This window comes from Uloborus diversus, chromosome 7, assembly GCF_026930045.1.
Source record: "Uloborus diversus isolate 005 chromosome 7, Udiv.v.3.1, whole genome shotgun sequence".
Lineage (NCBI taxonomy): Eukaryota > Metazoa > Arthropoda > Arachnida > Araneae > Uloboridae > Uloborus > Uloborus diversus.
The window spans coordinates 29,603,347-29,620,936 of record NC_072737.1 but is presented as its reverse complement, the minus strand read 5'-3'; the positions used below and the strand labels follow the sequence as shown (position 1 = coordinate 29,620,936).

Here is a 17,590-nt window from a genome sequence, read left to right as displayed (position 1 = left end):
TATCACATATTAGTATTCAATTATTTTTTTATTTTTTTATTGACAACAAGTTTTATAATACAAAAATCGCTTCTGATACTGTGGAAAATAATCTACATATAGCAAATATGCCAACAAATCCTCAGTAATTGATATCCATATACGTTTTTTGAACCTATCAATATTATCAAGAAATTTGCAACGCTTAAAGCGAATGCGTGCATTTTCTTATTTACCATTTTTTGAAGAAAGCATCAAGCTACGACCTTGGCATTAAAACACAAAACATAAATATTTATGGCAGCAGAGTGAAATGTTTGTATTATTATTTTTTTTTTCAAAAATAATGAGAGCTGCATATAAACATTTTCCTCAGGGAACATTGCATTTTGACATTTTCCCCCCTTCGTAGAATCGGAAAAAGAAAACATTATGCAGAATTCGACGACATTGGCAAACACGGAGACTTTCTTCTGCAACTCAGCTAATATTTGCAAACCTCTCACTCTCCTTAAAGCATAGATAAATTTATCTTACTTTCAATAGAGGAAAAAAAAATCCTTTCATAATGCCTAACAGGGAAAAAAATCTATTTTTTTCTGTGAAATGGAAGAGTAAGATATCTATGTAAAAAATAAAAATTGCTGTTGAAAGGAGTTCAAAATAAAATAAGGTATTTTCACATCACAAAATTAAAATGTGTTTTTTAGGAAGTTATTTTAAAATTTAAACGAAAAAAAAAATGTTTAAGAAAACGTTCAAGGGAAATATAGGTATTAAAATACAGTATAAGGGAAAATAGTTGCATAAGAAGAGAAAATATATGGAGGTTTGTTTTGGTCTAAGAATAGTGGCATGCATTAGTTTCTCAAGGGAAATTTAATGGTTCTAGGAATGAAATTTTCCTCACGAGGTGCGTATGACTTCAATAAAGGAACGAGTTTCTTTAAGAAAAAAGCATATTTTAGGTTTATTTGAATTTAATATTTTCCTTTTCACGATCTTCAATTCAAAATGTTTCTTCCTCTAGCAATGAAAGCTATTAATTTTACAAAATGTCACGGTTCGTACTCATCGACCACATGTTTTTATGAGGAATAGTTGAAATTAAAATTAGTTTTCATTTGATTTAGAGAGAAAGAAAAAAAAAACACTTTAAAAACAATTAATTTGAATTTTGACATCTTTAATTCAAATTATATTTTTCCTAATCACAAATTTGTGTAGGCGTGTGTGTGTGTGTATGTGTTTGTATGTAGGCGTGTGTGTATGTGTGTAGGTGTTTGTATGTAGGCGTGTGTGTGTAGGTGCTTGTATGTAGGCGTGTGTGAGTGTGTGTGTAGGTGTTTGTATGTAGGCGTGTGTGTGTGTAGGTGTTTGTATGTAGGCGCGTGTGTGTGTAGGTGTTTGTGTGTAGGCGTGTGTGTGTGTGTGTGGGTCTGTGTACGTAGACGTGCTGATATGTGTGTCCGCAGGCGCATGTTTGTGTAGGTGTGTGTGTGTGTGTGTCTAGGCGTGCGACGTTGATCTTAACTCAATGAATAACGGATGATAAATTTCTCGCCAATATGCTATGTTAATTTGCTCGTTTATGTTATGGTAATTTGCTCGTCCATGTTATGGTAACTTGTTCGGTATTGCTGCAGAGGAAGTAAATTCACCAATTGTGGTAAAAATAAAATCATAGGACACTAAAACGGTCAAGTAAGAATACTAAGCAATTCGTGAGTATTTAAAAAGAAAGACAAACTGGTGTGACTAGTAGTTCATGCTCTTAAAGAACATATTTTTGAATTCTTTATAGGTCAATTTCTTTTTTTTTTTTTTTTGCTTTGTAATTTCTACTTTTCGTACATTACACTAATTTTCGAATTAAAAAATAATTAACCAGTTTGGTGATTAAATTTAACCTGATATAATTGTAGTGTGGAATCAATCAATTCTATAAAATGTCTCTCCCTGCCTCCGTACCTTTCAATTCGATTCATTCGCGTTATTTTTAGCGGTATAGCATTACATTTTATCCTTAATTTTATTCGAAAATGTTGGTTTTTGCTCTGAAAGTAAAAACGCTAATGTAATCGCCCTGTAGTAGCTAAATACAAATGATTTTTTGTTTTAGTAAATTCAGCGACACCTTTATAAATTGACCACCTAACGGTGCAGTTCTTGAGTGACCAACTTAAATGGTCAACTTATAGAAGTTGATAGATATGATATAGGACTAATCCTGTACTAGACAAAAGCGGTCAACTTAGACAGGTTGCCAACTTACAAAGGGATATTTCACAGATTTCACATTGTTGCTTTTTGAAAGGCAGCATAATCGTACCTGCAATGATGGAAAAAGAAATGCTAGCCAAAATCGCGGTAAACTTAAATTGTTAAACAAAATTGGAAACGAAAGTAAGAAATACATCTGAGGAAAAGCAATAGGGTTGGGGGAGGGGGGGGGAGATTTGAATGGTATGGAAATATACGATGAAAAAAATCAAAAGTTGAAAAAAAAAAGGCTTCTCCTGCTCCAAACACACGCACACAAAGATGAAAATGAGTGAAAAAGAGCCAAACTGGCTACTTTGAAACAGCAATATGGTAGAGAAAATTTTCTCTCGTCCTGATTTAATTATTTTTTAAACATTAATTACTGTCGTATAAATCTTCTCAAATTTGAACAAAGTTCTTTTTATGCAAAAAAAAAAAGTTTGATAGGCATGAAAGTTTGAAGTATAAGAGGATTTTATCCCGAAATTCGGTAATTTGTGGGCACATTGTAGCTAAAATTGCAATGAAACGAGCTGATGTGTGCCTCACATGACTTCCTTTTACTCCAACTTAATGTCATTTTCCCATTATTGGTAATTTTAATGTGATTCAATAGTTTACTCTCTAAATATCACCAACAGTGGCCAAATTGAAACCAGATTAAAAAAAAAAAAAATCTCCAAATTTGTCGCCAAGTTGCCGACAAAACTTAGCGACCAAAAGACTCGCGATATATCGCCAAGTGTCCGCCAAATTGTAACACCACTTGAGTTTATATAGAAATCAACAAAGATTTCCCCCCCAAAAGGGGCAAAAGACCTCATTAAAAACACCCAAATGCAACCAAAAGGGAAGGTGCACAACTAGACCCTACTAGGAGTCTATGTACCAAATTTCAACTTTCTAGGACATACCGTTCTTGAGTTACGCAACATACATACGCACATCCGCACATCTGCACATACGTACATACAGACGTCACGAGAAACTCGTTGTAACTAACTCGGGAATCGTCAAGATGGATATTTCGCTTACCTATACGTTCTTAGGCACTTATCCACATGGGTCGAGTCGAAAAAAAAAAAAAAAACCTCAGCATTCATTCGGGGGTGAGCGAAATTGAAATTAAGGTCGATTTTGAATGAAATTTTTTTTGCGAATACAATACTTCCTTTTTTGTAAAATGAAGTAAAAAATAAAACAATGAATAAGTTAGATAATGCCGAAACACGTGCCTGCAGTAACCCATAATTTGTACTATTTCACTTTGCTATTTTTTATTCAACAAAATGAATGTTTAAAATTTTTCTTTTTTGTTCGCATTTGCGACAAAATACGATTTTAATATGTTTTATCCCATTCATACTGTAATTAGAATAAAAATGAAGGTATGAATCTCAATGCTTGTTTATTACTGTACCCAACAGTCTCTGTCCCTACCCCTTTCTGGGTATTGCTTACTTTCCGTACTTCTAAGCGGAAATGCAGAAATTTGAAACTAAGCGAATTTTTACATGTACTAAAACAATTTAAGCAATAAATGTAATAAATAGGAAGCTATTACGTTTATTTAAAATTAATATAGTTTTATGTTATATGCGTATTATTAACGTGTACGAATTATTACGTTTGCACGTACAATTGCAACGATCTTTCTTAATAAAACGTAGTAAAAATAGCTCACACTGAGTTTACAGATTGAAAAATTGATAGAAAGTATGTTCACAAAGCCATATAAATAGCTACATTTGTTTTAAAGATGAAATAATTTTAGCTTTTCTCGCTCAAAAATTACTAATTGCGTTAACGGTGACGGTAACATGTTTACAACATGTTTAGCCTAATGATTATTATTAATTTTAAAATTGCTGAATTATTGAATTTATGAATATGATGGTTCAAACATGTAAAACATGATTTGCTTGGGATTACATAAAGATCAAACAAGTTTGCATTTTACTAGGACCCCTAGTTTCGGGATTTTTACCGATCTTAGTAGGTTGTAGTCATTTGTATATAAAGTGCTTGTTAGCAATCCAAATTCATCCTAAATAATTATTACCGATTCCACCGCTTCAAGCCCATATTCTAGGGTGTCTATGTGCTTAGGGTTACATCAAAAGGTACAAGACTTAGATCGAGCTAAGATTTTTTAATGCTAAAATAATTTCAATATATTGGTTCAAAATTACTAATTGCATTTATGATGATGGTAAGATTTTGACAATACGTTTTACTTAATGATCATTATTAAGTTTAAAATTGTTTTCATTTTACAAACACAAATTGTCGAATTTATGAATGTGATGGTTCAAACACGACCACAACATGGTTTGCTTGGGATTATTCAAAAATTAAACAAGTTTGCATTTTACTAGGTCCCATAGCATTGGGATTAATATTAGTAGGTTGTAGTCATTTGTATATAAAATGCTTGTTAGCAATAAAAATTCATCCCGCCCCCCCCCCAAAAAAAAATCCGATTCCACCGTTCCTAGCCCATATTCTAGGGTGTCTATGAGCTTATTTTTTTTCAATAGATCAAAAGGTACACCAAAAACTCTTAAAGGATGGAAACGAGAATCTCAAGAGAAGTTTATTTTTCGAACTAGAAGATTGATCTTTTTCCCAGGGAGGCGTCAGAATTCACTTTGTCGGTGGTGAAAACATGGAAGAATAAATATCTCATGTTTTTCAATTTTGTACCAATATTTATTTTAGTTTAAAGAATTTTTTTTCCGTTTTATACGTTTTTCTGAAAAATGTTCAATCCGTTTTCACAAATTTTTACGCGTATAATTGCATTTCGTACCCAAAATTTCAGGTTTTGGCCTTTGGTTGTGTTACATTCGACTATAAGGAATTTATTAAGTATATCATAATAATCATCCATTATTTATCATAATATGAAATACTAGATTTATAAAGCGTTTTCTTGTACTTAAAAGTTAAAGATTTGTACCTGTTGCGGTCGTGATCGTACGGTCACGCCCTCAATATGCACAAATCATTAATTTTCAAGTACAAAAAATTGTTTAGAAGGTTGATACTTCATATTATGATACATAACAGTTCCTTTTATTCGAAGATGCAGTGCAACCTTGTTTATTCGGCTCCCTTTTATCCGGATCTCCGTTCTATCTGAGTCAAATTAGTAAAGTAAAAACAAGTCATAACTACTAAAATAATAATTTTAAGTTATGATAGCAAGAACGGAACTACAAATACGCCGAATCTGCGATTTTTATTATGATTAAACGTACAACTCTTGCATAGAGCATACAATAAAGTATTGTGCTAATCTAACAAACAACATGGTGTATTGGAGCGTCAGTCCGACACCACGCTGCGTCTGAACTATAAATGCTAAAAAGTATTTTCTAGAAACGATTAAGTATTTTAATTAACCTAATTTTACCTGACTTTAACTGTAAATACATATAAGACAAACTCTCATTATTTTGGCTAACAATAATGTTTAATTACGTACATATTTTTAAACTGATTCGAATAGAAAATGAAATTTGAAATTTTTTTTTCTTTCTAGAGATCCCAAGTGTATTTTCGCGAGGGTTCATCTATGATGTACTATTTGTAAATACATAGATCTTTAACGTGTTGTTAAATGCACAAATGTATTTTAAGACGTTTTTCCAAATAAAGATTTTGACTTTCATTCGTCATTTCACTTTTTTATTAAAAGACCTATAATTTTCTAAATAGCATACAGACACTACTAAATCAAACTAAAAGTCATGTGAAGCGGTTGGGCAAATGCAAGTGTTTTTCTTGACGAAATTTGAAATTTGCAGTCAGAAGAAGTAGATGTACAACTATAACAATACTCAGGGGCGGCAAATAGGGGGGTCACGAGGGGGCAGTCGCACCCCCAAATTTTTTGAGCAGAATGATAGAAAATGGATGAATTCAATTTAGGTAAGTCGGTAATCAATGTTCATTAAAAAAACGCACTGGTTCTCAGTAACTATTTGATGAAACTCCACAAATTCCCAGACTAAAAAAATAGTTTTTTGTTATTTGGATGATGACTTACAAATTTATGAAGTATTTTCCAGCCTTTTTAAAACATAAAAAACTGATAGAGAACCATGGTTAATTTTGGCTAAAAAAGACATTTCCTCATATAGGCTAAATATTTCATGCTTGTGTGCCCAATGTATCGATGGTATGACCAATATGAGAGGCCAATGCAAAGTGGTGTTGCTGCACGGTTTTCACAAGAAAATTCCTTGATATTTTACATTCACTTTTACGCTCATTTTTTAAGTGTATATTTATTTAATTAGTGTTCATCGCTTTCTTCTGCTAGAAACACGTTTCAGCTGCTCATGCATCATTTGCTTTCATAGAAACTTCTTAAAAATGCACGTGGTTATTGAATTTAAAAAAATATATATCAACAAATACCTTTTATGGGGCTCTATAATTATGCAATCTCGGAGTGACACAAGATGGTCTTCAAGAGTTAAAACCATAAAAACATATCTCCGTAACTTCAAAGCAGTGATTTGACGACTGGAAGAATTATTGCAAAACGATTCCTTCAATGGTGGAAAAGCTCATGCCCTTTAGCATGTATGACTTCGTTTGAATTTTTGTTCAATTTTTTTGTATTGAGGAAAGTTTTTAAAAAAGTTCACTCTATCAAAACATCTCCAATCCGCTACCCTTAATTTTCTGACTATTCAAACCACAATTCAATTTAAAAAAAAAGGTGACGAAAATCCACATGATGTGAACTCAAACATTGATTTTTTAAATATTTTTATGAAGTAATAGTTTCAGTTTCGGATGAAATTAATGAAAGATTCGATGATAATCATTTTTTTGTATGGTTGGCTCTATATTATCTGGATTGGATTTTGAAAACAAAAAATAAAATGTTTCAAATATGAGTAAAATTTTTAGCATGAGCAAGAAAAATTACAAGCGATATACCGACAGAATAGTTTTCACATCCAGAGATTGCAGTTTCGTCCTTGTTACGAACTCATCATCAGTCTGGAATCGTGAATAACAGAGCTGGAGGCAGATGACATCTCATTGAAGCTGAGAGCGCCGACGAGACTAGATTATTCAATGATGAAAAATTAAGCCCCTCACAACTTTCGAAGTTGCCTGGGTGATTTTGAAGAGCAAGATATAAAAAAATATTTTCAAATATAACTTTATTACTTCAATTATTTTTTAATTATTCCAATCAGCTCAGCTAGTAGAGAAAGTTTTTTTTTTTATGTCTCAGGAGGTTAGAGAATTATTTCTGAAGCACAATGGGCAAAAAAAAAAAAAAAAAAAAAAACTTTTCTATTTAGTTGTACTGGCAAGACAGCACGACACTGGGCACTGATAGATTAGTAACACGATTCCCTGCTCGTCTGAATTACAAAAATCATGCGATAAAACTTTTACAAAAGGAATAAAAACTTTCGAGATGTTTTGTATAACTTATTAAAAAGTGAATCAAAACTTTAATTGTTTCTAAACACTAATTGTTATTCATATTAAACCGATTTCATGACCACTTCCTCTTAGCTAATGTGTGTTTGGGACCGCACTGTTGCAATACATATTTAAAAAACTTGACCCCTCAAATGAAATGCTGAAATGCCGCCCCTGACAATACTTTAATCAAGAAGAATAAGTCAAAATTATTACTTTTTTCTATGTTTTAACTGTCTGTGTATGAAACCACGTACAATCAATATTGATGATTGCAACATAAATAATGTTAAAATTGGAAAATTCATACAATATATATTTAAAAATCAACGTGATACATACGAAAAATGTTTTCGTTCTCCATAATGGTAAAAAATAAATAAAAAAATAAATAAAAAATAAATAAATAAATGAATAAAAAATAAATAAGCGTAAAACATTTTGAATTTCATGTTAAACATAAAAGTCTCAAATGATATGATTTCTGATAAGCATACACGAGTAGGTTGCTATCAGTACCTAGTTTTAAATATTCTGACAATCCTTTTTTGATATTTTGGAGTGGAGTAAAATGTAAAATTTCATTCCAATGAAAGAAACCAATATCATTCGAAAAGTTTCTTCTTTCGAACTAAGAGTATTTTGCTATTTTTGAGTGAACGCGAAAATTGAAATTTCATTTTTATTTCATGTTTATCTTTTTATTTCCAATTTCTTAAAATTTTCGCCGTTCATTATTTCTGTAATTCAAAATTACGCTTTGTTTTTCCTTGTTTACGTGCATATAAGTTGTTGCACTTAAACAAGGAATACTAACACTAATCCAATTCCCTTTGTGCATGAATTGTGCAAATTTCATAAAATGTTAGTAGCGAGAATTTACTAAAACATGTGTTCTCAAACTTTGTCAACAAGTTTTACTCATTAGCTAAAGTTTTGATTTGTATAAATTAATTCTAGCGCTGCTTCTAATAATAATCATTATTATCAATATAAACGGAGGAAAAGGAACAAAAATTAAGACAAAATCTTAGGACAACTATTGTGATTTTTTTTCTAGTTTTTATCTATTTATCATTTTTGAATAGTAAAAACACAAAAGGGGAAGAAAATCCTTGTGCAATCATATATTTTAGTTCAATTTTTTGTTACATTACTTAAAATTTTAGAAAACGTTCATTTTTACAGAGAAATAATTTATCGGATATATGTCCCTAATTGATAGTTTACTATTTATTTTTCCTTTAAAGTTTGTTTCTATGAATTCCAATTAAAAAAACATAATTTCGGGCTTGAAAGGCTAACAAAACACGGGAAATAGGGTTTGTAAATCGTTTCTAAACTCATTTAAAATTTCCATTAAACTTTGGTATTAACTGAAAGAAAATGGAAAACTACAACGTGGGAACAGATAAAAAAGCAAATCACCATCATTAGAAAGTGTTGGAGAAAAACTAATTAAACTTAGTAATGAGTACTTCGTTTCTTATTGTCCCGTTTTACTTCGATATTTTTTTCTTCTTTCAATTCACTAAATGCTTGCTTTTCTAACGAAAAAGATTATGCTAAACTTTCCATTTTGAAAGGTTAATTGAAATAATAATAGAGTTTAAATGTAACTGTTGCTAAAACTTCTTCGGATAGTTTCTTTAAAAGTAAATATGGTTAAAAACTTTTTTTTTTACTTTATGAAATATGTTTTTCTTTTTTTCCTCATATAAAGTGATCAATTATTATTTGTCCACTCCATATGTGTTTCACTAAAACATAATAATCTGTAGCAATAAACGCATTAAGTTTTTCATTAAAACAGAAGGTAATTTGTTTCAGCAGATATCGTAATAATTATTATCGTAATGTTTAATTATAGCAATAACATGCAACGAGTGCTGTAACGGGGTTGTTTCCTTCAGTCAAAAGTAGTACTTTTTGTCACTGAAATTGATAGAATAAGCAAAAAAATAACATGGACTCAGAAAATACTTTCATTTTCCCAAAAGTTATTTTTAATTAACTTTTTAAAATGTCCGATTCTTCAAACATGGCGTGGTCTTTTATAACGTCACAAATGATGCACTATAGCGCATCTTTCTACCGCATTTCTACGTTATGATAATCAAGAAGCGAATTACAATTGCGCTCTACGCTTGCTATCAACCATATCGTTGTCAATACACGTGAGTAAAGATGCGATTTAATATTTTGGACCGTGAATGGCAACTCTGAATGGCATTTCATCATTTGTGATGTCATCCGCAGAAGCGTTAAACGATGAAAGAGCACCGATTTAAGTATTTTTTTTAAATAATAAACTTAAACTATTTAAAAAATGGTCAGATCCTATGTTTTTAAGCATGCTCTTTCAGAAAAAAATACTTTTAAAATTTTGAAAACGACACCATTGGGGAAAAAAATATTTGGGCAGCTCACCTTTTTATACAGTGTGGCGCAAAAGTTTATGAACAACCGAAATCTTTTGATAAAAAAACCCGAATAGTTTTGAAATTTTTATTGCATTCAAACAATCAACTTACAAATTCATGTTTCTAATTTGGAAAAAAATCATAGAAATTAAAATCAGATTCCATAAAAAAATCAAAAGGTTTTGCTGTCGCAAAAGTTAAGGCACAAAAACGAAATATTTACATTCAAGCAAACATAAGTCTTTTAGTAGTCTATGGAGGTATCATTGCACCTGATAAACTCTGATACGCAATTTTCCATTGATAGCAGGAGATTGTTGAAGCTTCGGGAGTGAGTCTGTACCAGGCTTCCTCGATTGCTGATTTGAGCTCTTGTACAGAGCAATACTGATTCCCATTTTGGTATACGTCACGTGAGAAAATTCCTCAGATGTTTTCTATCGGATTGAGATCTGAGCTGAGTGCTGGCCAGTTCATTACACTGATATTTTGAGAAACAAGCTAGTCTTTTGTAGTACGGAAAGTGTATTTGACGGTGTCTTGCTGGAAAGTCCAATTTGGACCACCTAGGACTTCTCCAAACTGTAATTAATGCTCGCTTAGAGTATTTTGATGCATTTCTAGTTTTTGTCTGCCTTTTAGAAAGCTAAGAAAAGTTTGTCCGTTGAAGCAAAACACGCTCCATACCATGAACAAGTCATCACCTTGTTGCTTGAATATGTACTTCGGATCCATCCTCAAGTCACGGCAATAGTATAAGAACCCAACTGGACCGTCTGAATTCCATTTTTTTTTTCATTTGAGAATATAACACTAATCCATTCGCTAATAATGCATGTGATGTTTTGCCCGCTGCAATCTTGATTGTTTGTCACACTGTTTCAGAAAAGGTTTATTGTTTCTTGATAAAGCCTGATTCGGTTATCCGTCTATGTGTGATGTCACGTGATTTTTTTGATCCAAGTCGAAATGGTATCTGATTAAGAGACAAATTTCTAGTTAGAGTCATAATTTTAAATCTTCTATCCCCACGAAAGGTTGTTTTTTTCGGCCTTCCAGATCAATACACAGGTTGCAATTGTTTTCCACGTTTCGGAGAATTATAAATATTACGTTTAGGCCGGTTTAAAATCACTAAAATGTCTATGACAGATTTACCTTCATCTTTCAGCTTCCAGAGTTTCGCAACTTCTTCAGGCAAGAATTACAGAGACTTCGGCATCTTGATAATACGTTAAGCCATTTTTACGCTTTGTAATTTGTCGAAAAGAACCACACTGGTCCTTCACGCATCACGTTTCAAGAGATATTTGCATAAAATCTGATTTGTGCATAAACTTTTGCGACAGTCAAAAAAATATTATTTGTAATTTCTGATTTTCATTACGGTTATATTTTTCCAAAATTTCAGACAGATATTTAGGGTCGTACTTACCACATACAGAAGAAATTTGAAAGCCTTCCGTAGAATAATTTTCGTTTCGTTTTATTCAAAAATTGCATTGTGCTTAAACTTTTGCGCCACACTGTAGGGGCGATATCATGGTTAACAGATGTTTTTTTTTTTGACCTAAAAAGATCAGTTTAAAACACCCAGGACAAAAAAAAGTGAGTTGAGAACATTTATCTGTCTTTTGTTTAAAAAGCTTTAAGAAAAATATATTTTGAAGCCAATTAACATTGTAGTTGATTTTTTTTTTTACATTAACAAATCAACTATTTCGAAGAACGGCGTTTCCCCACGTCCCAACATCCCTATTACAGCAGTGTATGTAACACAAGACAGCATCTTTATAAGATACCTAATGTAATTTTTGTTGAAAAGTTAAAATATAGCTTAAACTTCCTTGCCGCCTCTTGACTTAAATGATGTAAACAACATCCAGAAATTCTGTTTAAGCAGTATTTTGAGATAAGATGTTTCGAACGAGTTTTGCCCGAAAAAATAAAACACGAATCTCCTATGAAAGTATTAGGCATTCATTTCAATAAATAAAATGCAGTTTTATCTCTCAAAGTAAGAAATCTTTCGAAAATGACATACTGTGCCAACTTAAAACATACATAGCAGGAAAGAAGATTTATGTATCTCCCTGAAGTCTAAGAAAACAGAAAACACTTCATGGAAAGAAATCAACAATTTAAGTGATTTGAATTTTTAAACATTATTTTGCATGAATTCAGAACTCATTTCATAAACTACGATTGTGTGGCATTTCACAAAATGCAAACTAAGTGAAAACAACTTCAATATTTTTTTAGATTTTGTTTCATTGAGTAAGAGATTATGCGGCTCATCAGTTTAATAATAGAACCAATTTTTACACGTCCGCGTAAATATTATTTCGTTGGTTCTCCTGGAAAACCCTGACGTGTCTTAAGTCAGAAATCAGTAAAAAACTCAGAGACTGTTTACAGATCTCAACCTATCTTTGTTAATGCTCTAACGATTTGCTATTGTCTTGATTTGCCATGCGCTCTGTAAAAATCTGCAGAATCATTTTTTCCTCTGACGATTGTCGTGAAACTGGTCATTCTACAGGCGGTAAGCTTCCAAGATTTAATGTGGCAAAACGTTACCTTTAAAAATTAAACCAAAAGTATCTTCACAGAAATTAAATATGAAATGTTAAAGACTGGACAATTTATATGTAACTTCTGTTTTGTGTATCAAATACACATAATATGTAATCGCAAAAAAAAAAAAAAATGGTGGAGAACTTGGTAAGTTTAATAATTTTCAAACACGGGTACATTTGTATGTGAGTGTAATAATGCTAATGGAGAAAGACATTTATTTTCCTGATAGTAATCTTACATTGAAAAACGTCTATTCGATCAAAATATATTCAAAGTGTTCCGAGTAGTCCATTCAAATAACTTAGAACACTGAAAATTCACTGTGTTCAATGTGCGGTATTTTAAAGTTCCTTACACTATGGCAGTCATAAATTTTTCAATAACGTACTTTTTTACCGTCTTTATTTATATTTTGACCAGATCTTCAAAATCCCGGCAATCATAAGATTTTATCGTGATTATTACTATGATAATCTGAACTAAAAAATAATTAACATTAATGTCATAATAACCCACTTGCTGCAGTTAGTGGTACACCAAGCCTTAACCAAGCTTTTATAGGCGCAGTATAGCCTATAAAGGCTCTTGTGCCATTAAACCTAATAGAACCGAACCAACCCTTCATTTCAATCATAGCATTTGGTTATTATTGCCTCTGAAGCTTAACAGCCTTCCTCGAACACATAAAACAAAAAATCTTAAATTACAGTAAAAACCCAATTTTACGTTTTTCTAGGAACTAGGTTAAAAAACGTAAAATACGTTAAATACATAGAAAACAAAAACCAAATAGGAATAAAATGATACTGCGTGATTAGAAAGCCTAAATATTGTTTTTTTTTTATTGGTTATTGCCCGCAGTTTACGCACATGCGCAGAGTATGTTGCGAAAATTGATATTTGTGTCGATAATTAATGACTCACTGGAATAATTTAATCCTTCATAGAATAATATAAAATAAATTTAACAGTTCGTAGCATAACAACAATATTAAATTAAAAGTTGTCTGTCTTAAAATACCAATGAAACCACAATGTGAAAATAAATTATTTTCAAATAAAAAAAGAACCGACTTCAAAAAACAAAGAGGAACTAAAAAGTAAAAAATAATGAGTCATACTTACATACCCAAACATATAAATAAAATTTATTTTACAATTCCAGTACAAAAATCAACTAAACTAAGCACCCAATTATAAAATAATCACTGATATTAATTACTATACGATGAATTATTTTAATACCTAACTAATTGTATACGATCTCTTTAATTTTTAATAAGATTTTGAAGTCGGGGCCTCCTAACGTAACTGAGTAGGTTTAGATTTAAAGACTAATTTCGCGTTTAGTTAAATTAGTGTTCAACTCAGGTGGGTTGTCAGTTACGTTAATTAGTAATTTATAGGAGTCAGTTACGTTAAGTAGTAATTTATATTAATTCCAATCTGTCCTGAAATCTGCTTCCATGGGAAAAATATCTGAGCTCCCCCCTCCACTTACAATTTTGCATATGGGCACCCATGTCACCATCCCTTCACATTATTAAGGTATTTTGTAGTTTCAATTATTTTTAAATGAGAGTATAATGACTGAATCAAGTATTAAAACGGTTGCGCAAAAAAAAAAAAAAAAAGGTCTCCCCGCACCGCAACATATTTTCAGTATGTTTTGAGAGCTACCGTTTTAAAATGTGATTAAATTTTTACGTGAGAATGCTGTTATCATTTCTTTTTTAGTCTCATAAAAAACTTAAACTTTAAAAACCATTAATAATTTTAAGTGTGAAATAAACAATGAAATGCGTATAAATCATTTTTCTTTGAATACAATATTTTTTACATGCAAATACATTAGTTGAAAGCCAACATCTAAAATGTATCGGTTAAAGTGCAAATATGTACGCGAAAATATCACCCCATAACAACTCATTGATTAAACTGTAAATGAAATAATAATGTTACATGCGATAACATTTTCTCTCAATTCGGTTAATTTCTCTTAAAATGAAACCTTATTTTAGAAGAACCTTTTTTTTAGAAAAAACTTATATCAACTGAAAAATCAATTGGGGAAAAAAGGTCCAAAAGTTAAAAAAAAATTATTAAACAGTACATCTTTATATAAACTCTTTTTCTATCATTCTCAAAAGAATTAAATAAATTAATTTTGCTAACAAATTTAAATTAAAAAAATAAAAACTCATATCAAGGTATTGAAATGATATGAAATGAATCGACGAAGAGATGGAAATTAATTTTTGTCTTTCTAAAATTGTATCTTCTTCAAATGCTATCCATGTTCTCTTCGCATGTCTATATTTTTTAATTCTATGCTAAAACACCAATCATAATATTTTCTGCAGCTTTGTTCCCCTTTTGGAACTGACAAATATATTGAAAGTTAATTGAAAATATCTTCTTCTTCGATTGGTCCATTTCAGTACATATTGGAGAGGAAATTAAACATTTTGTTTTACTTGAGTTTATTCTACTTGCGTAGCAGCATGGGAAAATGTTCTTTAAAATGATGTTTTCTTTCTTTATTTTTTCATAGTACAAATTGAATTGCGAAGTACTGCATGATGACATTGGATATGAAATCAGGTGGATAATGGACGGTGAGGACATTGTCATGCAGTTTGTTGGAAGAATAGGTAAGCGAATTTTTCTTAACTGTAACTGTAAGGATCAAACTTAGAGGAACGTTCATTGAAGAGGTAATTGGATTTTCTTTGAAGTGAAAAGTTCATTGCAGAAATTATGTGATGTTTTTCGAGGAAATTGCAAAGCGGCATGGACATAGATAAGAAGGAAATGTATTCTATTTTAAGACATCAAGTGAATGATTTTTTATTTGTTTCAAAGCTTACTCAACATTTCTGTCCTTTAAAGGACAGAAACATCCTCACTGGAATCGATTAATGAAACGTTATTTAATGAATTCTCGACTTGACAAAAAAAAAAAAAAAGTTGCTTTCGTTTACTTCCAATCATCTAGATTAAGATCTTTTTCCCGATAACTTACAGAAATAATTTTTGTCTAACGATTAATTAAAAACTATTTATATAAAATTAAGTTCTAAAAATGTTATGCTGTAAACGGCTATAATTAAAACTATTTTTACTTTTAATGTTATCATAAAATATTCAATCAGATAGATTTTAAATGCTTTTCAGTATGCCGATGAAAGATCTATTACTTCGCGATTATTATTATTTTTTTTTCATTTTGTTGTTGCAATGTATCTGCCGTATATTTGAAAAAATACATACATTTTGCAAAACAAGTTTTTTAAACTAACATTGTAAGTTTTTGGAAGTAGGGGAATGTAAGGCAATGTGAGATAGCGGGGCAAAGGGAAATGGTAAAATATTTACTCTGCTTTCAGCGACACCTACCTGGACATATTTTAACTACGTAGTAGCCCATGTTGTCGATTCCAGTCAGGAAAAAATTACCTCTGAAAATTAAAATTAATGATAATTCAGGCAATTTTCCGAAATTGACACTCATATTCAATGCTTTGTTGTAAATAAACATTGTTTTTGGTCAACATAAAATGATAGTTTTTTGTTAAGCTTTTAGATATTAATTAAGACATTTTAGCATTCGATGTTAATATTTATTTAATTAATATTAAGAGCAATTGGGTTTGAATTATTTTGCATAAGTAATCAAAAACATGCGTGGCAAAGTGGATGGGGAAAAGCGAAACAGTTTATTTCGTTTACTCATTCAATTGTTTATTAAATTACTTACGGATTCGTTTGTTAATGAATTCATTCCATTCTTTCCTTTAGTAAATCACCTCTTTATTCATACATTCACTTATTTTCCTATTTATACTTTATTCATTCACTCATTTATTTTTCTTTATACATTAATTTATTTTTTATTCGTTTATTGTTTAGTTATCTTTTCATATATTCGTTCAATCTTTTACTAACTCATTCATTTGATTCAAAATATTGTTTCATCATCGAATCGAAAATATTGCATTAGAAAAATATTTCATTTTTCACTTCGCTCCACAGAAAAAAATGAAAATTTTCCACGTTTTTTTTTGAAGGCGCAAATTTACTGCTAAAAATAGAAAATAATGTTTCATCACAAGTTTTATTATAAAATACAATGTTATTTCGATATGTACTGCACTTTAAAAAACAAATTTGCAATTTTCTCATTTTGAAAAAAAACTCAGTAAAACTGTAGTCCCTTTATGTATAACTGTAATAACAGGTTCAGACTTTTTTACCATTTATACTAGAAATCTTGTAAAACCAATAGGATTTGAAAGTAAGAAAACAGAAATTGATATCATAAGATATTGAAGTACATTTAAGTGTTTATTAGAAATGAAATAGTTACGTTAGTCCTCATGCAAGTAATTTAATTTGCATCATGATATTAGAGAGTTTTCAAGTTACTGTGCTTGTGTTGCATCACTGCTTGAGTGGACATGATTTTCAAATTTAATATTTGCAATACTTATATTTTCCAGAACCTGGTGAATATATGTCTTTCGGACTGAGCAAAAATGATACTAAATCGGAAATGATAAAAGCTGATGCTATTGTTGCTTGGATCGATAAAAAGAGAAAAGGACATGCTGTGGATTACTATTTGGGAAATAAAGAACAAGTAAGTATTTTGAAAATTAAAAAAAAAATGCCATTACGAGGTTTAAAATCTTCGCTTTAAAAACATCCGTTTTAATTTCGAAGTATTTTCAAAAAATTTTCTACTGCACCTTTTACAAATGTAGGTTTTAACGTCATCATAAAGATAGTTTTAAAAATTTTAAAAATTTGTTAAACGTAAAAATAACTTCTCTTTTAATAATAAAATTTTCCTCGGGATATTTAACCTAATCATGTTTTCT

General features: G+C 30.7%; 1 protein-coding gene across 1 annotated transcript in view; it reads left to right on the top strand.

The window, feature by feature from the left end:
• The window catches only part of LOC129225567 (protein Skeletor, isoforms B/C-like), a 113,507-nt gene that overhangs the window by 72,136 nt on the left and 23,781 nt on the right, over positions 1–17,590 (top strand). Inside the window, exons 8-9 of the mRNA XM_054860013.1 lie at positions 15,262–15,361; positions 17,210–17,349. Of these exons, the coding sequence (XP_054715988.1) occupies positions 15,262–15,361; positions 17,210–17,349 (240 nt within the window). The remainder of the gene's footprint in view (positions 1–15,261; positions 15,362–17,209; positions 17,350–17,590) is intronic.